Below are 25,736 nucleotides of genomic sequence, written 5' to 3'. Positions count from 1 at the left end.
ATAATATATACCATCTTTTAATTGTAGTTAGGGTTAGGGTTAATGTTAACTTAAGTTTAGTATTAGGGTTGGTTAAAATTAGGGTTACCATTATAAAATAAAGCTTAGGTTTGGGCAAGGGTTATTGTTAGGGCTCAATTCAGATTATAGTTAGTGTTAGGATTCAAGTACAAGATTACAATTCTAGGATAAAGCTTGGGGTTAGGGGTAGCATTGGGATTCAATTATGATTGGAGTTGGTGTTCCTAAGGTATAAATTAGGGTTAGAGATAGTGTTAGGGTTAGGGTTCAATTAGTATTAAGGTTAGGATTAGTATTATGATCAGTGTTAATTGTATTATATTAGGGTTAGGATGTAATTAAGGTCATGGTTTTATTTGCAATTCTAACTATGATCATAATCGTAACCCTAGCCCCATCCCCAACCCTCGAACCTAATTCTAACCCTAAAACTAATGCTAACCTTAAGTCAATTTCTAACTAACACCCTAAACTTAATCCTAATCAAATCTCAACTCTATCCCTAATTTTAATCTAACTGTGACCACGACCCTGAACTTGACCTTAACAATAACCCTAACCCTAATTCTATATCTAACACTAACAAAGAAGACATATCAATGATCAAGATCAAATCTATTCACTATAATCTCTTTCATAAATTAATTGTTTTCTTATATTGTTAAAAAGCTACATAATACAATAAAGTATCCTAAAGGAATTACGAAGATCTCAACTTGTTGATTTATGTTTACCATGACATACTATAAATTATCCCTATTTCTTCAATTTGTACCCTCTAATATATTATTTTACATATAGATATCTTACTATTGTGTAACCATTGCACCTCCTTTTGGTGCAATGCTAGTCTAATATTTACATCTCTCCTCTCCTAATAAATGCTTATTAATATGTTTACTTTTTACATTTTTCAAAATTACACCACACAAATTATGTCTACAATTTTACTTTCTATATTTTAACATTCACACCTCTCCTCTCCTAATAGATGTTTATTATAACCCCATATTCTTCGCTATATTCTCTCTAGATAATGAGGTTTTTGTTTTTCCAGTTAATTAGTTATTAAAAAAATTAATTTGAACCAATCACAAACAAATTTTAACTTTTAATTTTTTCAATCTTTTAATTTGCCAAAGTCTAATTGTACAATTTTTAACATTATAAATTACAAAAATTATTTTTTGTACACTTATTGTAATGAGTTTTTTGTTTTTCCACTTAACTAGTTATTAAAAAAATTAATTTGAACCAATCATGTTAAAAAGACATTTCATTTCAAGAGTCTTTACTAAAATTTAATCCATATTTTTTAATTTAATTTAAGTTTATTGGTCTCATTTTATTTATTTTTGTGATGCATTTTAATAAATAGATCTATAATCAAATCAAATAATAAAAGTATGAAATTGAATAAAATTAAATTGATTTGTTATTTTTAGTTACAGTTTTCTTTTATTGAATTAATATGTTTAAAACTAATTATACTTTTATACATATTTTATTATATTTAAATTACAATGAATTTAAAAAATTATTACTATTTTTATTTAATTAGTTTGACTTAATAAAATTATTATCTATCAAGACTATTGTTATTTATTATTAATTTTATTTTTTCTTAATATTTAATTTTTAATATAGTTTTGTTTACACATTTTTGTTTAATATATTTTAGTTTTTAAAGTAGATTTAAATCTAAAACTATTTCAATTATTTAACTTTATTTTGTGAAATTAAAAATTTATTAGGATTTCTTTAATTTATATTTTTTTTCTAGTAAAATTTTAATTATTATGAAATAATTATATTTAATTTTTAATCTTAATTATTATAATTTTTAAAATATAATCATTATCAAAATTAAATCATAATTATTATTAAAACTATACTAAAAACAAGGCAAGTAGTAGCCACTTGTTTTATTGCTGCTTATTTTTATGCAATCTTCTTATATCATTTTGTAAATGAAATTATTGGTAATATTTCTTGTAGGCAAAATAAAAAGAAGAGGGAAAAATATGATGAAGCCACATGTCAATTTCTTTAAAAACAACTATAAGAAAATATTCTAATTTATCCTTTTCCCATAATTAAAAGTAACTTCAAATTAGTTTAACAACAAAACCTTTATTGAAATGTAAAAAATAATTTCAAATTAATTTAACAACAAAAACTTTATTATAGATACCTAAATGATACTAAATTGGAATTTTCCACAATAATTAAAAAAAGGAAAAATAACTCTACATTCCCCTGTCTTTTCTTTTTTCAGCTTAACTAATGCTAGAAAGCACTAAATTTTGCATAATTTTGAACCTTCAAAAAAATAATAATAAAATCTTTGGTATATTCTTTTCGAATGGAACATTCAATCAACCAACTAAACATTTGACTCCACTTTTTGTCTTTCCATGGCATCGACGTACGGGAGCAACTGCTATTTATTATGAATTTAATTTTGGGAGTTAAGATTTTTGCTTCAATTACTCCAAAGACATTGGGTGAAGGAAGGAGACGTGCCACTTGTAAACACAAAATAGTTTTAAATGAATTGCACGTTAGGAAATATTTTTTCCTCCAGATTTATATATATTTATTCACGTAAATGTGCAGGTAAAGATATGAACGGATTTGATTTGTCTAAGCATGATGATGAACGGATTTGTTTAAACGCGATTGAAATCCGCGAACGGATCGTCATACCAAATTTCCAAAAAATTCTCCTTTTTGGTGTACTTTTTGTGGTTTATGATCTGCTATGCGAATGAAAAATGGAAATACAGCGCGGTCACACACGTTTGAATTAAGTGGAAGATGGAGTTCGTGCGTGCGAAACAAAAAATAAAAATCCGTCGTGGACAAGGTCGATTTAAACAAGTTAAAACGGTGGAAAATTTGGATTGATAAGTGATGGAATTTAGTTCTCGAGGAATAAATAAGTTTAGATGATCAACGTCAGAAATGGAAAGCGATGAATTAATTCTTTTTCCGAGGAAAAGAAGACGGAGAGAAGACAGTCAGCCAAGTTTTCGTATCGGAATGCAATTTACCACTTTTTTTCCCAAACCCTAGATTGATCGAATATTAGGTTAGGTTTTCGTGGAAGCCATGAAAGTTTGTAGATTGTGAAGGCGAAGGGCGAGTTAAGCGGGCGGGAGAAGAATGGAGGCGGAGGCAGAGGCCGACAGGAAGGAAACCGGTGGTAACATCAAGAGAAAAATGAAAACTCCCACGCAGCTCGAGACGCTGGAGAGAACGTATTTAAGTAGGATTTGTTTTTTGGATCCATAATTTTTGTTCAATTTGTGTAGAGAGAAGAGAGAGAAAAATTGGAAGGCTTATTGTTTGTGTGTTGCAGATGATAACTATCCGTCGGAGGCAGTGAGGGCGGAGCTGTCGGTTCAGTTGGGGCTCTCGGACAGGCAGCTGCAGATGTGGTTTTGTCACAGGCGGCTCAAGGACAAGAAGCCAAAGAAAGAGAAAGAACAACCTGCGCCTTCCCCTCCTCCTCCTTCGGCGTTGATGGCCAATTACTATGGTGACTTCGATGCCTCACGCAATCAGAGAGGTTTAAAGCCTAATTGCGAGGAAGGGGTGTGGAAAAAGAAGGCGCAGGTGCCCGCTCTGCAGCATTTGAGTCCCGCGGAAGTGAGGGCGATTGCTGCAGTGGAAGCTCAGCTGGGGGAGCCGTTGCAGGAAGATGGCCCCATTCTCGGCGTCGACTTTGATCCGCTTCCTCCCGGCGCCTTTGATTCACCGACCGGTATGTCGTCACGCTTCATAATTCTGGCAATGGTTTTTCTTCTTCTTTTTTAAAATTCTTCGTTATGCAATGCCCGAGGACCTGTTTGAGCTCGAATAGTTTTGGCACTGGTCACCGTGGTAAGGTGATAGAAACCAACAGCAACCTAACGGTGTAGTTTTTATTTACAATTTTCTTTGTTTGAACATAGTTTCACCGATTGACCTACTGTGATTTTTTCCATTTCTTTTAATTTTGAGCTTGGGAGGCTCAACGTGATTCAAATTTGAAATTCGCCTTAGCCCCACCGATCCTGATGACCAGGGGATTACATCTAATTTCAGGACGAATAACGCTGGTGTAGTTTTTATTTACGATTTCTCGGTTTGAACATATTTTTACCAATTGATCCCCCATCAGCTTTTCAGGATTGTTTTGATTTTCAGCTGGGGTGTCTTAAGGTCTCTCAAGTTTTTTATTTGACTCACCCTGTTGATTTTGAGCTGGCGAGGCTCAAGGTCTCACAAGTTTGAAATTCAACTCATCTCATTCCTCCTGATGACTAAGAGTTTGCACCTAATCCTAGGAGGAATCACCCTGGTGAAACTTTTATTTGCAATTTTTTCGTTTGAACACATTTTACCTAGTGACCTCACCTTGATTATTTTGGGTTTGTTTGTTTTGATTTTGAGCGGGGGAAGGCCTCTCAAGTTTGAAATTAGATTCATTCCAATTTATTTTGTTGCATATATGTTGTGAGCTGCTATGGGAGATTGTATGCAAAGTGTTTGTTACTGAATGACCTCTGGTTTGGTTCATTGTAGTTAACAGAGGGACCTCATTTCTGACATTTACAAATCTCTTGGAGACTATATTTTCTATAGTCATACCTTTATTTATATAGACTCTTGTACCATATTTCATGTCTCCATCACAGTACATATATATTGTGTCTCCTAATGCCTATGGAAAATACCATGAATGAGAAACACAACTTTTTTTTGGCAGATTTCTATTTTGAAAACCATATCTATTTTGGAAATCTTTTTTTTTTGTGATTACTTTGTCCCAAGTCAAGTAGACACAAAAATGATTTTGCAAAGGCACTGTTGTCAAAATAATTATTCAGTCCAAACCTTGGTAGACTGGACAATTTAAGGGTGCATACATTAACATTTGACTAGGTCCATAAAATTCTACTTCCTAGTGTAACTATAGGTCACTAAAACATTGATGCTTAATAAGTTAGTAAGAATTTATGTTTGCTTATGTTGTTATTCGCAGCACCTATATTGGAGCAATACAAGCAGGGCGGGCATCATTATGAAAAATTGTTTGATGGACAAGATGCAAGATCCAACAAAGTTAGTTCTCAAGCTCCTATTGCCAGGTCTTTATTTTGTTCTTGCAATGGCACATGACATTTTTTGAGTTCTAAATGGGAGTTTAAAAGTTTGTAGTATCTGTAGATCAATGCACATTTATGATTCAAAGCTGCATGTCTTCTGTTATACTGTATTTTGCAGTGTCTTTTGCCTTTGGTTGTTTAGTTCTTGAAACACCATAAAACCCGGCAATATTTTTAACATGTTCTAAGGACATAAATTCCACAGCATTTTTACCTTAATCTTTCACAGGAGCTGATAAATCCCATGATACTAATACTTGGGATGTATTCATTCTCTATTGTTTATTCTGAATGATGTAATGCCAATTGTACAAAACAATGTAGCTTTGCTAGTTGTGAGCAACTTGTGCTTTCTGCAATGCGTGCTTCTCATATTATATTAAACACAGAAGCTAATCAAAGATGTACTTTATATTCTATGAAATAACACTAGTGCTTATATTGACAGGTGGTCTTGTGATAGCAGTTCTAAATAACAGTTAAGTTTCTAATAATCATTGTTAAGGCACCTATCACTCTCTCGAAATTTCTGACTACAGTTTTTCGCTTAGATTTTATATTGACCATGAACTCGTTTAAGTGACATTTGAATTTTAATGTTCCAATTCGTTTTTCCATTTTGGGGTTTTGTCTTCTGGTGGATGTCATGGTTTCTGAAAGACTGATAATTATTCTGGGAGGTTTTATTTAATATCTTTATATATTGTTGCAACGTACACTTGTAATTTTTTTAAAAAGAGGCAGAAAACAAAAATTATAGATTGCAATAAATGGATGTAGCTTCATTTTTGTAGCAAACCCAGTTGTGCCTGGCCATCCTGCTGAAAACCCTAGGTCTGAAACTTGAAATCTGACCTGGAAACTAAATCCAAATGCTGTTGAAGTTCAGACAGTTCAGGATCTTTTTCGCTTCGTGGTTTTGAAACTAAAATTTTGAAAAGGAAATCAATAGTCAAATATTTCTGAGTTTTCTGTAGATTAAAAAATCTGTAAATGATACAATGGAATTGAAAAATCTGAAACTTCTGGGACCAATATTTGGGGAAACTGGGAAAAGTACAGAAATTTCTAATAGAAAGAGTTTTGCTTTTCTGAGATGTTATGGGTACTCGTTCAGTTCTAATCCAGGGCAGTATGGTTGATGACTTGGCCAAACAGAGCCTTCAGGCTTGTGCACAAGAGCTTCTTTCTTCTAAACCATAACAGTCTTACAGTCTGGTGGTCTTTTTATAACGAGTTTCACTCTGTGAATTTTTGCTTTGGAGTGTGGGATAATGTAAAGTTATTTTTACAGTTACTTTTTCTTTGTCAACCTTTTCACTTTATGCATTTGGGGTAAAGTCCTAAAGAAAAGAAAGGATATATCTCAAATTTCAGATGGATTGGCAAGTTACAATACTTAGAAAGTTAGTGATGAAACTTGTTATGATTGAGCATTGTCGCAATCTTAATCAACCTGGTGTATGGCTTGGACCCCTTCTCTGAGCTCAGAAATACAATGAGACAGTAAAATGACATGCATGTCATTCTGATAACCATGATTTAAATCTTTTTCCCTACAAAAATAAACAATTTCTATATGTTTTGAGTCCAGCATTCTCTGTACCATACCTGGAACTTCGGTGGGTGGCTCATGTTATCTATGAAACATGTGACTACATCTTGTGTCTGGTGACTTTGTCTAACATTGAAGAGTATCAAGCACTACTTGTGAGGGAGCTGCATATCAACTATAACATTTTATGCTACAATACTGACATTACATCCAAAAAATCAAACATGTTTGAGATGAATGGATGCTGGTTTGAAATGGCAGTGAAACAATATCTAAATCAGAGACAATAAGATGAATAAGCTTTATAATACCTTTGTTTTACTAATGCTAGTCAAGTGGTTAAGCATGAAACACAAGAAGCTATAAGTAGGATGTTCTTATTATATTGATTGTTTAGTTCTGAAGGCCTCCACATTGTTTTCATTAGTGTTTAGCTTTCTCCTATAGCATTCTGAAAATCATGGTAATCTGTTTTGTCAGAGATCATCTGGGATGCTTCATACTGAACATGCACCATTGGCAACCACATCCAACAAGAGGAAAGCAGTTATGGTTAATGTGCCCACCATTCATAGTCAACCTGGTAGTAGAGCCCCTCAAGAATACCAATTCCTTCCAGAGCAACCAAGTGGGAGGCATGATGCCTATGAAAGGGCCACGAAATCAAGGTTCTATGAAACTTCGTTTGAAGGACTGTCATCAAATGCCCCCTCATTATCTACTACAGGAAATCTGCTGCATGGACATGATCAGTTGACTGGAGGGTATAGCTTCCCGAACCAAATTTCAAACTCTACTATGTTACCTCAAGAAAACAGGTCTGCTCACATGTTTTCTCGAGATAATGTTGATTATGAGGGCTTGCAGCACAAAGATTCATATCCTGGATTTGGGTATGATGGTCACTTTGGATCTCATCAAGGTCTAGGGGCAGATGAGGCATACTTGCACTCTGAGAAACGTGCCTTCTATCAGGACCAAGATCAATCTCGGATAGAGAAGAAACGCAAGGTATGCTTAAAAATCATGAAGAGCTAGTTCTACATTCTGAATGCATGGTTTTGTTTATCATTCTAAATCTAAAGGGCTTATTTCTCAGAGCCTTGTCAATCCATTTCAGAGCGAGGAAGCAAGAATAGCAAAGGAAGTTGAAGCTCATGAGAGGAGGATCAGAAAGGAGCTTGAAAAGCAGGAAATTATGAGACGGAAGGTATATGACATATTACATAGCAAATTTAAGAGAATTTTGTTTGGAGAATCTCTATATTTATAAATATGTTGTTGGCTCAGATGGAGGAGAAGCAAGATCGTGAAAAACGTAAAGAAGAAGAAAGGATGATGCGTGAAAAACAGCGTGAGGAAGAGCGGTTGCAGCGGGAAAACAGGCGCTTGATTGAACGAAGGGAAAAGATACTTCAGAAGGAAAGCAAACGGGTAATTTTTGATGATTTTAATCAGATGAAGATTAAAGTGAAGTCTAACTTTCTGTGGTTGATGAGAAGTCTTATCGCCGTTGTTGTTGATGTAGGCTGAAAAAATGCGGCTCAAGGACGAACTTCGAAGAGAAAAGGAAGCTGCTAGGCAAAAAGCTGCCAATGAGAGGGCCACAGCACGGAAACTTGCCAGAGAATCCATGGAACTTATTGAAGATGAGCGCCTAGAGCTTATGGAAGCAGCTGCATCAGCTAAAGGCCTCTCATCAATATTTCTGCTTGATGATGATATCTTGCTACAACTTGAAGCATACAAAGGTTTTTTATATCTTTTTGATCATATATTTCTTGAGAGTGAATATGAGAAGTGCCTCAAACAATATTTTTCCTCATCTGCTGTTTGGTTTGCATCCATTTCCTTCTCAAGTTTACTATTAATTGTGGCAATTTCTTGATTGGTCTCTCTCCACTTTTTTTTTTCAAGCTTGTCGTAATTAGAGGGACTGAGCTCCTTTTATTCACTTCGCTTCAAAATTTAGTTGTTTCTCTCTAGTGTCAACAGAAGGCAATTATATTGGTAACCAAGCAAGACAATAAACTAAGACAAATGTCCAACTTTAAAGGGAAGAAATTTTTTGTCAATAGAAAAATGAATTTACTGCGAGGTCTGGATTTAGAAAATTCAAGTTAAAATCCACTAGATGGAATTTGTAGTAGGTCAAAAAATTTTCTTACAAGGAGTAGTACCTTCTCAAGACACAATGGTCACAAAGACATAAAATATGTAGGCCAATTACTGAGGTCTTATAAAAACATTAAGAACTGATGTATGGCAACTGTTAATGTTTTGCAAGCATAAGAAAAGTAATCCCAATGCACATGTCCTTATCATATCCTCAACTCAAGGAGGAATTTTCCCATTTATGATATAAATGAAAATTCTCTCCTTAATAATAAGATTGGGAGGTGTATTTTTCTCTCTAAGGCTGTATAATGTTATTTGAGTCTACATTTCATCTTCTATAAAGGATGGTGGATATTTTTGGCTGTCTTGATAGCTCTATGTTATAAGATGATGAAAGAGGCTGACATGTAGTGCAATGGGCGAGATAGATTTTGAGAATATTTGTCTGTCTTCTGCAGCTGAATGTTGTCCTCAATTATTAGTTTGTGCTGAAGGGCTCCAAATACTGGATTTTTCCCCTTTTTGTGGTATGCTTTCAAAATTTGTTATTATTGGTCCTTTTTGCTCTTAATACAAATTGAGAATTAGCAATGTAAACTTTCTTGAGAATGACATGTCTGGTTGTGAATGATTATACTTAACTTTTTTGTGCATTTTCAAGTGTTTCTGTCCTTTTTGTTTGATAAATTGTTCATTCAAATGGTTGTCAGTTTTGTGATGATAATAATATTTACAGAGATCCTTATTGTTAGACTCCAGCTCACATTGTAGCTGAGAGTAAGATGTGCATTTAATGGCTGGATAAGAAGTAGACAAACAAGAGAATTAAAATTGGTTTAGAGTTTTATCCTTTGATGAAACCTAGTTGAACTTCCCATTGGACGTTGCTTTTCATCTTTAAGACAAGGTATTAAAAACATTTCAGGATATAGTCTGCAAAATATCAATCTCTTGTTGCAAATGAGAATGATTCCACCAACTTTTTAGCTTGAGAAGCTTCACTAGACACTGTAAAAGCTAGCATGATTTAACACTTTATAATTTTTACTAAAATTATCAATCTACTATGGTACTGTTTGATAAAAGATTATGTAAGGATTCAAGCACTTCCTGTTAGTTTTTTGTCACAAATTGTCAGTAGAGCATCTATTATTATAGTTTTAAATTTGTACTATTTTCATATGGGCAATACGCTGTTTGTAATTAGACTGCACACAGGAGCTTACTGCTATTGGAGATTTAGGTTTTAGAAAATCTGAGCATCAGGTATTGCTTTTTTACTTTTTTATTGCAGCGTGGATCCTTCTAAATGTAATTAAATCCCTGGTGTGCTCCTATCATTTGTTTGAACATATTGACCATCTTTTGTTAGATTCTTGTGGAGCAGTATAATAACTCAGAACCATTGAGCCAACATGTGTAAGGATCCAATTGATGTGTCTTGTAATAATTTTCCTTTGTTCACTAGGTTTAACATTATTGGAATAATATCTTAATTACTTATTATTAATGGTCAATATTGTATCTTAATGTAAATATTAGGTAGTTTGTAATTTTCTTCAGTTTATGATTGTTTCATAATAGAAACATCGTTTTGTAATTCTTTAATGATCTTTTGATCATTTCTTTAATTCATTCAGTTATTTTAAATTTACCAGAACAAACATAAGAATATATTGCTAAAACATAATGAAATAATCAATTAAACAATTATCTGACGAATTATTTAGTTAATAACTTAATTATTGTTGGATAAATGATCAATATCTAGTTCAATTGTTAATCATGAAAGCTCCATTCATACTATGATACCAATTGGTTAGATACAAGGCTTAGACTACTACAATATGAAAATCTGAAAACTGTATCCATATCTGAAATTAAGTTGCCTTAATTTGGAGTTACCATGTAAATGTCCAACCTCTTTATGATGCTTAAATCAGCCACTTTAACATGCATGATACAACCACCGTAGATGAACTTAAAATAATAATATAAAGGAAGATAACACCACCATGCATACCTACATTTAGAACTTTTTTTCTTCTGAAAAATGTTAATAGATATCATTATTAAAGCAATTATTTATTTGTCTATTATTCCATTTAAAAATTATTATATTTAAAAAAAAAGAAAGTTGCAATCATTAAAATCAAATCACATCCAATATGAAATATTTAAATCTTTTAAATAGAAACATGCTTATGCTTTATATGGTGGAAATAAAAACAAATCAAATCCAATATTTAAATCTTCTAAATGGAAACATGTCCATGTTGTTTGCCTTGTTTTCTTTTGGCCTTTTGTTTTTCTTACATGGATGTACTGAGCTCCTATAGTGCTGTCATTGTAGGTTATGCCTATCAACGTAATAAGATAGCAGCAACAAAGAAGCAGAAATCAACAACATAAGAATGCAAGAAACTCTAGAAGATCATATCATAACACCAGAGTTACGTGGAAAAATCCTATCAAGAAGAGAGACTGAGCATATATTATTATCAAATGAAAGAGTGCAATGCATTCACTGCCATCACTCATTCGATGTCTTTAATTCGACAACATCTGTGTATAGAGATATTCCTGACATATTACACTTCCTCAAGCACGTTTCATACTTATTTTCTCTTTCTTTTCACCACCTTAAGCATCTCTTAAATAGTGTTTTTATCCCCTAAATGGGACCTTTAAGTTGGTTTCACATCCCAAGAAACCTTCTTGGAATTTTACAAGCTTGCTTAACATAGGCCAATGTAGGTTACAATCAAATTACTAATCTACTCCATTTAGGCACCTAGTTTGTTGTTAGATCCAAGGTGGTTAAAGACATTTGATAACCATCCCAAAATTGATTTTAAGTATCAAAACAACCTAATGGGAAGTTGAGCACCCAAAACCACTCGTAGAACTAAGACGATTTACCTGGTAAATAGTAAATAGCTTTTGGTAAATAATTTTGACTATCCCCAATAAATATAAGTTATCATTTTAGCAAAATCGTGGTTGTAAAAAATAATCACCACTATCAACGAAACCTTATACCTTATGGGTAATTTACAAACAATGTTAGGAGCAGTGTTGAAAAAACCGGAAAAAATTGCTTTACTCGTGAGAATGTGGGGGTGGAAACCTGTTGACGTGTATTTTGTACACTATCAAACACAGAATAAAATACCCAAGGGTACCTTATCCTCTCTTGAATAAAGCCTCTGATTGCTGAAGATATCGCGAAAAAGGATCAATCAGGATGACTCCAAGGTTCTTCGTTGTAGCATCTCTACGTGTGGATAAGCTCTTTGTGGTATGATGTGATTTGCTGGAATCACAAGGGGACTTACATTTGATGACTGAACTTCTGATCTGCTTTGAATATTGCTGGAACACAGGATCTTACTAGCTTTGAAAAAGGAAAAAAAAAAGGAAAAAAGACGAGGGCGAGGAGAGGATCTAATTCTAATACTAAGAATGTAGGAGCAATGAATGATCTTTGATGGAAATCTAACTAAGTCTTGTTTTGACATCACAGGAACATCTCCACAAGGTTAGTGCGATCTTCGAAGGAAAGCTTTATGATGTTCAAATCATCACTGCAGGCATAGACACCATCAGGTTGATGCATATCAATGAAGAATCAACAATTGAAGTTAGGCTTAAGCTGAACGATTCCAGTTGACTACGCAAGACAAGTCTGCAATCAACAAACTGCTAGTAGTATGGATATACGAATTCCACCATCAATCAAGCACATTTCTTCCACTCATCTAATAACATGAAATCAAATACGAGAAGTATAGAGACCATGCAAATTGTCGAACCTTTTGTCCTCAAAATTTGATTCCCTTCAATGTCCTTAAGATAATATGGTCTAAACTGGGTGCAGAGAAAACATCAAAGATAAGGAAATTCCAGAGACAACATATGACAAGGTTTGATTAAACCTTCTACACTTCGGGCTTCCTTAGAGCCCAGGTGGGTATACCTTTGTGAATTAACTTCACACTTTTAAACAATAAACCCACAGCAAACCAGTCCAGAAAACCAGTGGATTTATTCACCTTGAAATCAACTGAAAACAATGAATAGAAACTGTACTTAACTTCAGCATTTTTGATCAACAAAGTATGCAATAAACAACCTCGATTAACACCAGTGCCTTATCCAAGATTACAGAGTCACCTGAACTCAAATAAAACTCCTGAAAACAAAATATCTTTATGCTTCCCGTCGGCTTGGTTTCCACTAATCCTGATATATGCCTGACACATACAAGAATTCAATCATTCTAGACTAAGCTATGGTCCTCAAAATTCAAAGTTCCTTCCAAAGAATTTACTGGTATGAGTGATCCCGCGTATTTAATTTCCCTCCTAAAGAGAAAAGCTAACAAACACTTATACTGAGATTGCTTTGCAATTCCATTCAAACTAAACAACCCTGGATTATTCAGAATAAAGACAGTAAATAAATTTGTGAACAAACGTGAAGACAACACATAACTTTTACTCAAAACCGATGGCCTGTATATTGATATTCATTTCAAAGAGTATTACAATAAATTCTGATTCTCCATTAGACTTAGAAAAGCTCAGATAAATTTCTACAGCGTTTTCTTACAAAATTTTGTGATCCCTTTCCCTCTAGTCCTGGTATCCATTTATAACACCATGGATGCACAAAGCTTCGGACTTCTCGAGGAGAGTTTGTTACAATTATTTCCAAAATTGATGAGGTTACAATTTTTACGTGAAACAGTTATGCGCTCTTTTCAGCCTCTGCAGTCTGTTCAACAGGTTGTTTAGTTGCAACCTCTTCTGGCTTTTCAGGGGCGCTCTCCAACTGCTCCGGATCATGGGTGGAATATTTAACTTCCCACTCATTATATGTCTCTTCTGTCGGCCATGAAAAATTAATCACATCATCTTTACTTTTAGTCAACCTTTTCCAAGAATTTCTCAGTTTGTTGACTTCTGAATTAAGAAAACTATAGTGTGATTTAATTTTTTCTATTTCCTGTATTGTTATAACAAAGAAAGAGGTATCATCAAGATCAATGATTCCCTTTACCCTTGCTGACAATTTGACTTCTATCTCTTTAAGCCATATTTGCTTATCTTTCAACTGATCCGGATTGGCAAAAATTCCTGGGAGCAACTCACAAATTTGATCAGTGTATTCCTTAAGTAATTTAACCCTTCTTTCCACATTATCCACTTCTGTTGTCAATTGCAATAAGATCTTAGCGATATCAGAAGTGGATTTGATAATGGGATTAGCTCTTGCTTCATCACAGGATACACACATGAACTCTAGATCTTGCTCCCTAGGCCTCCATCTATCAAAAATGGGTGTCAAAATGGCCTTATCTCTCCTTAATTCATTCCATATCTCCATGACCCTTCCCACACTATTGTGAAGCAGTGAGGCATTTATAGTATCTGCAAAATTGGAGATTGTGGCTTTTATTTTCTCCTCATACTTCCCTGCATAAAAGACCTGAGCTTGCTTTAGGTTCTCCAATTCTTGTGGAGTTATCTCAATCATTTGGGAGCTGGAAGGCGCAGGAGATGGTGGGAGCTCAATAATGGGGCTAGTAGGTGGAGGTCTTGCAGGAGAAGAGGCAATCATCAATGTTGAAGACTCACCTTATTGGTGTTGTCCCATTAGCTGGCTCTGCAATTTGGCAATGATGCTATCCTTGCCTCTTACCTCCTCCTTGACACTGTCATAGGCCTTCAAAACTGTTTCCAATTTAATCTGGAGGGCTTCCTTTTCTTTAGCTTCCTTCTCAACCACTGCAACACTAAATTTTGCAGTTTCCAGCACAGTGCTAGCAGCCTCTACTACTCCTGTACTCTGTACTCTTTTGACCATCAATCCACCAAGGTGACTTGACCCTGAAGTGTCTTTACCTTTCTTGTCCTCATTTCTTTTGAGGGACCACATAACTAGTGCAGCATTGTCCTTACTGAATGTAACCCCTTCCATGGGTTTAGTCTCTTTTCTTACTGCATCTAGCACCAGAGCATCAGCAATATTCCATTCTGGTAAAATGAGCACTCCAGCTTGTGCTACTAGATCCCTTCCCTGTTCAGGAGTGATGGTTTTGAATTCTTCCATCATCTCCTGTTTTATTTCTTCTTCCACTGAGGCTGGATCTTTGTTAGGCTGCTCTGCCTTTCTTGTTTCACATCTAGCATTATATGTATCTATATGCTGCTTCCAGACAAATTGCATGAATGCTTCAGATGTGACAAAGTTATCATCAGCTAAAAAGGCACTACTGGCCTTCTTTATCTCAGCATCCCACTCCTGGCCCTTAAGTTCAGTTGAGGTGATGTCCATTTGTGCTTCAGTGGGCTCTTCTGGCATCCCTTCTTCCACTTCATCATAAGTGTATGCAATTTCCCCCAAGCTGCCCAACTGCGAGAGGTATTCAGTTGCTGCTTGTTCATCTCCTATGTGGATAGGGGATTGGGATGGGGAATACAAGGGTGTATCTGATTGCACTTCCTTCCCCACCCTTTGCTTCTTTGGGCTGTCCTGGATGTCAATGACATCTTGCACCTTCCTCTTTCCTTTGGATGAAGAGGGCTCCCTTGTTGTAGGCACCAGCACACTGTAACCTGATTTCTTATGCAGGGTGTAGTCACCAGGAGGGATTGCTTTAGTGGAAGCTGACTTGCCCAAAATCATTCTAGCCTTTTCAGGGTTGCTCTTAATTACAGCTTCCCTCTTTTCCTTTAGTGTTTGCATCACATCTTCGAAGCAAACAATCAAAAATTTTATTTTTTCTTCCAACGGGAAGAAGCTAGACAATGGGTCATAGCTAGCATCAAATTGATGCACAAAATCCAAGGCTTTCTTGTAAGCCACCCATTTTTCTTTCCTCAACTCCTGTTCATCTAAATCAAATTCATTCCTAATGAGGTCTTCAGGAAAGTGGAATTGATGAGGCCTACCTCTGCATGCTACCTTCTTCTTGAACACACCATTGTAGAAGTCCTCTGGATCAGCACATCTGGACACTGCAGTGGATAAATGGTAGGGTTTGAGGAAATCCTCAAAACAATTCCAGCCTCCCTTTGTAATTACAAATTGGTGGGCTATTGTAGCTGTAGGGAAAATAGTCCCTTTACCTCTGCCTGTTAGCTCTGCCTCTTGTAGGCCACCAATTTGTCTAAGGATCTCAGCTATTCCCACTTTGAGAGGGACCTGGTATGGTAACAAAAATGGGGTACCTCTGAAACCAAAAACTCTGAAAACCGTGGAGACTGGATATAAGTACATGTCACCCCAGTTATGAACAATTTTGATGTTCTCTGCGAATTCTTTTGGCCTTAGGAATTCCAGAAGAACCTTGGGGACTCTTGGGTTATCAGAGCAAAGGAGAGTCCTTATTTTGGATGCAAAATATTTATCGAACTTTAGGAAACTAGCATCCTCTCTGTCCCATGACAACACAGTGCTCCATAGTTGTACTGGCATCTTCTCTCCTTCCTTCTCTTTTACCAGGTCCATTCCACTAGCGAAATAATCACCACCTTTGAAGAGGAAAAGGTGTATCAAGAGTGAGTACCATCCGAATGGCCTATCCACTTTCCCATTTTTTATTCCTATCAACCCTCCATGGATAGCATCGGCAATATAAGAAGCATAATCAAATGTGATAGCAAGAGAAGGATTCAAAATCTGAACAATCATTAACAAGTAATGATTTGGCATATTTGCTTCAGCATCCTCTCCTAGAACTTGGCAAAGTGCCCAATACATGCCTTTAGCCCTTAAGGTAAACATACTCAATGAAAAAGGCTCGTGTGTTGGGCCCTACAACTGCTAACCCTCCTATTTTTAGGAAAAGTTCTTTAAGAGGCCCATTCCTAAGATGACTCCTCTGTGCACTGTACACTTGGGCTAATTGTGTGAAATTTATGGGTTCCAGGAAGTTGGTGAACTCATTGAGCCCAAACGTTGTTCTCAATTTCTCTGCCTTGATTTCCACAAGGGTTTTTCCATTAACATCCCGGATGCATCTCATGACTGAATCATAGTTCAATGCCATTTAGGTTAACAAGTCTGTATCCATGAACACCCCTGGGACTACCAATTTCCCGACATCTAGTTCCCAAATGCTATTTTGAGGAGCAGGAGAATTCCTCATCCCAAATCCGATTCTGAACAGCCCCAACCCAGACAGTCCAACCTGTGGGTCTCTTAACCAATTACCTTTGTCATATAATCCTTCTCCTATCTTCAGACGGGGAGCCCTGGGCACTAACTCTTTGGCCTTTGATGCCTGGTTAGTTGACAATGTCAACTGTTCTAAAAAATCATCACATACACTTCGTTCTAAATAATTAACCTTGCCGGAAAATTCCCTTTTAGGAGCCATTTGAAAATGCCAGAAAATGAATATCACTCTTAAACAATCCTGCAACACGAGAATGATTTTACTTAAAACACCCTACAAGAATTGCTACAAAATATGAGCGAACCTGATGCTTGCTTGAAGGAAATTGCTCTGCAACTGAACCGCTTGCTCTGTTTCAGAAAAGGATAACTCTACGTCTGCTCTTCTGCAAAAATCTTTTAAAAGATATCCTTACTTGGTTGTTAGGAAATCAAATGCTTGTACTCTGGGCTTTAACTATAACATTGATTCCGCATGCTTCGGCCGTCCTTTTAAAATCGAATTCATACGAGAATTCATATTTTAGCTCCAACGGGTCGCAACCTTCCTGCAAGTGTCTCACTGTTAATTTCATTTTGACGGCTTTGTCTTTAGTCTGGGTCCCGTTATTCTATTGGCTACATAATACCACGCGACATCCGACCATTGGCTTAGAAAATCCCTTCACATTCCGTTTCGATATTGGCCGAATGCCTCCCTTTATACTGTGACGGGCCCACATTTTTCCCTTTTGGCCATGTCATCATCATGACACGTGGACGGCCCTCGTTAACTCTCGCTATTTCGCGGGCTTAAAGGGGAAGCATTTTACCCTTGCAAAATAGCGCGGGCCGTTGGATCATCCTTCAAGTTGATCACTAATTAATCCTTTGAAAAGGTTCTCAGGAATGGTGGGCCTGCTGAGTCGTCACTAACACCTGGCACCTAGTCACCTGCTGTGCTGATTTGTCACTCTGTCACTTGCCAGAAGAAAAACCATGGGGGCCCCACTTTCGTTTCAACAGGTCTATCTCCCACGTCATCATCAAGACACGTGGACGGCTGACATTCATTCTCGCTATTTTGCGGCCTTAAAGGGTGAGCACTTTACCCTTGCGAAATAGCGCCGACCGTCAGATCATCTCTGCAGTCGATCGGTATTTAACCCTTCGAAAAGGCTCTCAGAAATGGTGGGCCCACGGACACGTCACGGACATATGGCGCCTTGTCACTTTCGGAGCTGACTTGTCAATTTCTCATTTGTCAAGCAGGAACTATAGGGACCCACAGTTTCCTTTCAGACCGCGTGTCATCAAGACACGTTGACGATCCTTATTCATTTTCGCTATTTCGCGGCCTTAAGAAGTGATCACTTTACCCTTGCGAAATAGCGTCGACCATTAGATCATATTTCAAATTGATCAGCATTTAAACTCTTCGAAAAGGCTCTCAGAAATGGTGGGCCCACGGACATGTAATGGACACCTGGCGCCTTGTCACTTTCGGATCTGACTTGTCATTCTGTCATTTGCTGGAAGGAGCCACGGGGTCTCAATAAATTGTTAAGAGCTGTCCCTGCCAGGTCATCTCCACCTGCAACCTGACTCATCTTTGGGGCCCACTTTTGAACCTTTAATCCTGACCCGTTGACGGTGGTGACTTGTGCCACGTGCTACCTTTTAATACGCCAGAAGAAAACCACGGGGGGCCCACTTTTTTTTTGACAGCCACATCCTTTACTTCCTCCGTCATGACACATGGACGGCTGACATTCATTCTTGCTATTTCGCGGCCTTAAAGGGGAAGCATTTTACCCTTGCGAAATAGCGCCAACCGTCGGATCCTTTCTCAAATTGATCGACGTTTACTGGGCCCGACACTTTAGAACGAAATAATATAAGGCGAAATTTTTTCAAATAATCAACGTAACCGCCTAGGTTAATAACAAGGGGGGACACTTCCCATGACCCCGCGACCCATACTTAAGTGAAATAAAGTAACGGCAAAATAGAAACCAGAGGGTTTAAAATAAAAAGATAAGGTCTGAAACTTAAAAAACCCTTAAACCCTCTTGGTTTAGAATAAAACTGAAGCACTTGGGACTATACCCTATTCGAAAATTTTCTAATGAACCATAGCCAATTATGGGAAAAGAAGAACCCAATTTTAAAACAGTGATAACATAACCGACCCATAAATTTCACCATTTTTTCAATGAAGTTACAAGTCTTTTACAACAACATCTTGGCAACAATCTTTGCCTTCTCTCTCTACTCTACTCTAATTGCTATTCTATCAACTAGCTAATCACCTTCTAACTACTCTCTATCTGTCTTCTAACTGCTTCCAACTATATTCTAACTCTTTCTAATTATCTTTACAAATGAAATGCCAGGGCTTATATAGTGCCCTCAATACAATTCGATGGCTTAGATCAATTCGAGATCAATGGCCAAGATTCAACAATGAAAACCCTAATTAGGGTTTGTTACAACCATTACATAACATTTAATGCTTGACCAATGATAAAATTGTATTGCTTGGACACATGTCCTCTCTAGAAAATTCCACCAATGGATAGCTGGGGTAGGTACATCGGAGTTTGTGCCACCTTCCATGAGTTAGGTACATTGAATCTGGAAATGCTGAGGTGGACCACACTGACTGGACGAGCGATGACTAGGATGCCACCTCGTCCGACACTTGTAACTTGGTAGATATTCAACTTTATGTTGTTGAGAAGCTAGCTTTAATTAATTCATCTGGAACTATCTGCTTCTTCAATGAACCCTTTGCTCTGACTTCTTGTGTCCTTGATTTGCAGGATGATGATGTACCTCGCCTTGGAATGCTGGATTGGAAGAGGTCGCCCTTATCTTGATGATGCTGGATCGAAGAAGGTCGTCCTTGTCAATGCTAGACTGGAGGAGGTTGCCCTTGTCCTAGCTTGATCGTCCTTGATGAGACCGTCCTTGATCTGGCTTGATTTTCCTTGAGAAGAGTCTTTCGACTTGTAGATCTTTCGAGCTTGGGAGTCGCCATCTTGATACCTACACAACATTTCACAATTAATAATATATCTTGAAATCTAAAAATTAAACTTTAAAAGGAAGATTCAAGATTTTAATTTAGGAAACCTCATGATAAATCTTGAGTTATCATTTCCTAATTTAGGATTTTCAAAGCAAAATTTAAATCTTCAAAAATGGTGCTAAGGTGATTACGCCATACCTCCACTTGGGAATTAATTCTAAAAAATGATGCAAAAATAGGAGAATTCGCTAGGCAAAATGTAGATCAAGACTCCCTTTAGCAAAATGCGCCCCCTTTAGCTTGGAAAATAACTCCATCTTCCACTAGCCTCTTCAAGATCTGGAAATTCGCCTTCAAATGTCTTCAAAAATCTGGAAATTATCCTCCAATCTAGCAAGAAATACGCCTCTCCAATAGCCTTCAAGATTTCGCTCCTCAAATTGCTCTCCAATTTCGCACTTGAAAGGATGATTGAATGATTTGAATTGTGAAAAAAAACACCTCCAATATATAAAGCGCTCACCTTCCACTTACCCATGAGGCCGACCTTGCAAATAAAGGCAAAAAAAAAAAAAAAATTAAAAAAAGAAGAGGCCGACTTGATAAAATGAATAAAAATAATACCTCAAGTGCTTCCTCTTTTAATTTTAATTTAATAATAATTAACTTCGAAATGCCTCAATTAATAATTAAAAAAAAAACGATTTTCCAAGGCTCAAAATTAATTATTAAATGCTATGCGCTTTTATTAAATGTCAATTTGATTTTTAAAATATTTTGGAGTTTTAGCGAAATTGGCATTTAATGTGATTTGAAGGACATTAGCTTTTAGGCATAGTAAAAATATCAATTTGTTAATAACCTCGCTCTGGTCGCTGGGAGAGGGACAGGAGCGCCTTTTCATTTTGGCCTTGTATTTCTTGCTTTCACGTTCAAAATCTCTTCCGGGACGTCCAAAATGGGATTTTCATTTGGAACTTTGAGTTTGATTTATTCGATCTTTGGAAGGAGTGTTCCTTAGGACATTTTCGCCCTGGTCCCTTGGTGAGGGACAGGAGCGACTTTTGGTTCATTGCACAAACTCATGATCATATCAACCTCGAATTACTTTCTAGACGTAGAACATCACTCCCCACTTCATCTTGAGTCCTGGCAACAAGAAATAGCATTTCAAAATGTTAGGCACTTAGGCATTTTGAAGATTTCGCTCTGGTCACTTGGAGAGGGACAGGAGCGATTTTGCAACTATGAGCTTACTTGTGTTTTGCTAGCCTCCCAAATTATATTCAATGGATAAATCACGCCCGTTTTCATTCATTTCAAACATAAAACTTGCTTTTCTTTTGCCAAAAGTTTGTCTTGTGAGAAAATCGCTCTGGTCCCTTGGAGAGGAACAGGAGCGCCTAGTGCAACTTGGGTTGATTCTCTCCTTTGTGGCCTATTCAAGTTATATTCAACGGGCAAAACATACTTCTTTTGACCTCTTCAAATCGCGAAATCACTTAAATCTTGCGAGGATAATGCAAATTCGGAATTCAAGCTCCGGTCCTTCAGTGAGGGATAGGAGCGATTTTTGTCCTCAAGGCCAAATCACTACAATTTTCATCTCAAATTTCCTTTGCTAGGGAAGATTTCACCTTACTTCATGCTATGAATAAAAGTTAATGTCCAAAAAAGGTCTAAAATTGTGCATATAAAGAAAAGCGCTCTGGTCCTTCAGTGAGGGACAGGAGCGAATTTGACCTTCTAGGCAAAAAACTTCATCATTTCATTGTCAAGTCTGGATGCTCTATCATGCTCATTTCGTCCTTCATTGTGTCTTTGATGTTTCAATTTGAAAGGAATGACTCAAATAAGCCTTTTCGCCCTGGACCCTTGGTGAGGGACAGGAGCGCTTCGTCTTGGTCCCTTGGAGAGGGACAGGAGCGAAATTCGCTCTGGATCCTCAGTGAAGGACAAGAGCGAAATTTGACTTTTTGAACTCTCTATCAGGATAATTTTTATGGAATATAACATTTAAGTATAAGTTATATTCCATATATACTTTCAGGATGTTTGAGAGTGGTTTCAGACCTCCAGGAGTTATATTGCAAAATCTAGTTTTTGGAGGTTTTTCAGTTTCCAGACTTAGTCAAATTCAGGAGCAGGACATTCCAGACTTAGCCAAATTTCAGGATCAGGACTTTTAGACTTAGCCAAATTTCAGGATCAGGACTTCACTCCAGCAGGACCTGCTATCCTATTGATCTCCTCGACAACACTCAAAAATGCAAAAGCCAACTGACAAAACCCTAAAAGACCTAAAAAAAACAAACCCTAAAAAGCAAAAAACAAGGGTCCCCATTTGCAATGGGGCGATGTGTGAAAACGTCACAACAAAACCCTAGCCAAGTCACTTGTCAAAACACCTGGCAGCGATTTTAACCTATGTTACCCCGAGTTTCCAGGATGGGGACGGTAGGGGACGGTGGGATGAGTTTCCAGGACAGCAAATTTTTTTACCAATTTTGGGGATGGCAGGGGGATGACTATATAAATTATAGGGAAATTTTAAATGTTCATATGAAAAATAGATAAAGCATGTATATATAAATTATATTCATATGAAAACATGGATAAAGCAGGTTTATGTACATTGTAGAACCTTAACATACCACATTTGTGTTCAAAATTCATTGTCAATACTCAATATTCATTCATAATTCAAAATTCATTGTCAATACTCAATATGCATTCATAATTGAAAATACATTGTCCGTATGCCAGCACTTGTTTGCATGTAGTTCTTTGTTTCTTTTTGGCTGGAGGATATTTTGATAGTCTTCCATTTCTATTATGACCTACAACCACTTCTTTATGCACTACAAAATTTTGGGTGTTTGTGAAATTCTATACCAAGCTGTTATTCATAGTTCTGTGTGCTTTTGGCTATGATTTAGACCTGTTTACCTTTCATAATTGTGAAAAGTCCAATATTGCAGACCTGCAACTACTTTTTGACGCACTACCGAGTTCTAAGTGTTTGTAAAATTTATTACCAGGCTGCTGCTCATTATTTCTAAGTGCTTTTGGAAGTGATTCAGACATGTTTACCCGTCATATTAGTGAAAATTCAGTTTTACAGACCTATAATAAAATTAAAAAATGTTTTTTTTGAGCATTTGAGTCTTTTTTTAAAAAAAATGTGCTGGGAAAAAGGGGCCGTCCCCGAGATGGTTAGGGGACGGAGGGACGTCCCCAAACCATATTGGGGATGGGGGGATGTCCCCTTTGAGAATCACTGCCATACCCAACTTTCTGGGATGTTTCCCACAATTTTTGCAATTTTGGGGACGGCAGGGGGATGTCCCTTGGCAGAAGGTCACATGCTATTGTCTATAAGCTCGCTGGGAAAAAAATCCCACCTTTCGAAAAGGTATGTCCCGAGTTTGATTATTATCAAAACACTTGGCAGCGATTTTAATTGTTAACTCGCCACGATTTTTTTCAAAAAATTGCTGAAGATCACACGTTATTGTCTATAAGCTCGCTAGGAAAAACCCCAACTTTCAAAAAGGTATAGCTGATTCTGGTTATTGTCGACCACGTTTGGCACCTAATCTGAAGGAAAGAGCGACAAACAGCAGTGCACGATAGGTCTGTTTAGTCTCCATCAACCATTAGCAATTTTGTTTAGTCTCCATCGAGTCATTGGCCATTACTATATTCTGTTGAAGACTCGAAAATGTTTGTATGTGGTTTAAAACTCATTCTTTGTGCTCAAAGCCTCAAACCTTCTCATTTATTCATCAACTATGTTCTAAGCCTTCATTGAACTTTTTTGGAAATTGATACCCTCACAGCTTCTCTTGAATTTAACATGTTTTTTCAACTATTGCAAAAGTTAAAGACTTGCTAATAAATTTTAAATTTTTTTTTAGAATAATCTTATAATATAAACATGTGTACATAGCTGATATGTATTTAACTCAAACTTTGATTTATATATGGTGGAAATCAGTATATAATATATATCCTACCTAAGTTACTGAATCTTCCAGATTTCTTGGCGATTCCAGGTACGAGGCGTTTCTGAATTTGAATCGCCTTCGAATCCCTGTGGAATTGGACATGTTTCCTTAAATTTGCTCTTGAAACGCTTCCATGTTTGTCATCGCAAATCTCGACGCCTCAAGAGTGACGTGGTGATTCCATCGCGTGTTTTTTTGACGTGAGGCACACTTTTCGAGGTTTTTCCCCCATTTTAGATGAAAAACAAGCCAAAACGCTAAAACCCTACATTTTTCATTTATCGTGTGCAGTGGGTAGCAAGTAGGAAAAGACGACGCAGTTAAAAAGACGACGCAGGTAAAAAGACGATGTAGGACCTAGCAGCAGCACAACGCAGGATCCAGTAGCAACACGACGGGCAGGAGAACGACGACGTAGGAGAAACACAACGACGGGGAGGAGTAGAACGACACAACACAGTTAGTTTGAGGTAGGCGTTCATTTGTGTTTTGGTTTCAATTTTTTTTTCAACTATAGTTTAGATTTTTATTTTAATTTGTTTGTTTATTTTATTTGTTTATTATATTGTTGTTTTTATGTTTATTTAATTATTTGTTTGTTTAGCAATTTAATTTTGAAATATAATTTTAATGAATTAAATTTATAAATGTTAAATATCTAAATTTAATATAAAATAAAAATAAGATTATTAATAATTTTGAAGTAAACATATATTATTATACATTCAGTATTCTAATGATATATTTACAAATTTTTAAATTATAAAATAATTAAATATTTCCATTTAAAATAATAAGAATACTAATTTAAATTAAATTATTTCATTTTAATTTGTATTATTATTATTTAAAAAATTTAAATAGGAATATTTAGTTATTTTGTAATTTAAAGGTTTGTAAATATATTGTTATATGTTTACTTTCATAATCATTAATAATTTCATTTTCACTTCAAAATTTTAAATTAATTTTAAATATTTAACATTTATAATTTATTATTTTATATTAAATTTTAATAATTATTTTTTAACTTATTGTAAATAGCATAATGGCAACGACTGCTAGCTCTATTCCTCAATGGACCTTCAAAACTAACCCAAATTCACCTTTGAGGAAATATGTAAAAATAATAGAAGTAAAAGGAAGTGGAACATTTAATTGGATATGCAATTTTTGTAATGTGAAATATACTAGCTCCTACAGTCGTGTCAAAGCCCATTTTTGTGCCATTCCCTAAAAAGGAATCAAACCATGTCCAAGAAAGGATGAAAATGGGTTACCACCTCAACAAATAGCAGGATGTATTAGAGAGCAAGAGGAAGCAGATGCAAGAGTTGCTCGTGCCTCAAATCATATCATTTGTTGATAGGAAGAGGAACTAGATCAAAGAGGCCCCCTACTTCTCCATCTCATAGTAATTTTCCTAATATCGTGGTAGAGAGCCACCCATTCCTGGACAAAATTGGTGAAGAAGAACCTGTTACTGTGAAGAGAAGCAAGGGACCATTAGAGAGAGCATTTAAGATTGATGCTAGAGAGATTGTAGATCAATCCGTTGGAAGATGTCTATATGCAAACGGTTTGTCATTTAATGTGGTACGATCACCATATTGGCAGGATATGTTGAGAAAGGTAAACGAGGCTCCACAAGGGTACACACAGGGCTAGGTTATGAG

The 25,736-nt window shown here is 36.3% G+C and overlaps 1 protein-coding gene across 3 annotated transcripts in view; it reads left to right on the top strand.

Moving 5' to 3' along the window:
- Positions 1-2,646: 2,646 nt before the first annotated feature.
- LOC131068361 (homeobox-DDT domain protein RLT2) overlaps positions 2,647-25,736 on the top strand; it is a 40,361-nt gene continuing 17,271 nt past the window's right edge. The window contains exons 1-7 of one of the 3 annotated variants that reach the window (XM_058003547.2): positions 2,647-3,292; positions 3,386-3,790; positions 5,054-5,133; positions 7,213-7,743; positions 7,853-7,942; positions 8,023-8,166; positions 8,261-8,483. In XM_058003547.2, coding sequence (XP_057859530.1) covers positions 3,190-3,292; positions 3,386-3,790; positions 5,054-5,133; positions 7,213-7,743; positions 7,853-7,942; positions 8,023-8,166; positions 8,261-8,483 — 1,576 coding nt within the window. In that variant the 5' untranslated portion in view covers positions 2,647-3,189. Of the gene's footprint in view, positions 3,293-3,385; positions 3,791-5,053; positions 5,160-7,212; positions 7,744-7,831; positions 7,943-8,022; positions 8,167-8,260; positions 8,484-25,736 lie in introns of those variants that run through there. The other 2 variants (XM_058003546.2, XM_058003548.1) reach the window with 2 other exon arrangements.

This window comes from Cryptomeria japonica, chromosome 11 (assembly GCF_030272615.1).
Source record: "Cryptomeria japonica chromosome 11, Sugi_1.0, whole genome shotgun sequence".
Taxonomy (NCBI): domain Eukaryota; kingdom Viridiplantae; phylum Streptophyta; class Pinopsida; order Cupressales; family Cupressaceae; genus Cryptomeria; species Cryptomeria japonica.
Note: the sequence above shows the minus strand (reverse complement) of the source record. Positions and strands in the feature narration are given on the sequence as shown.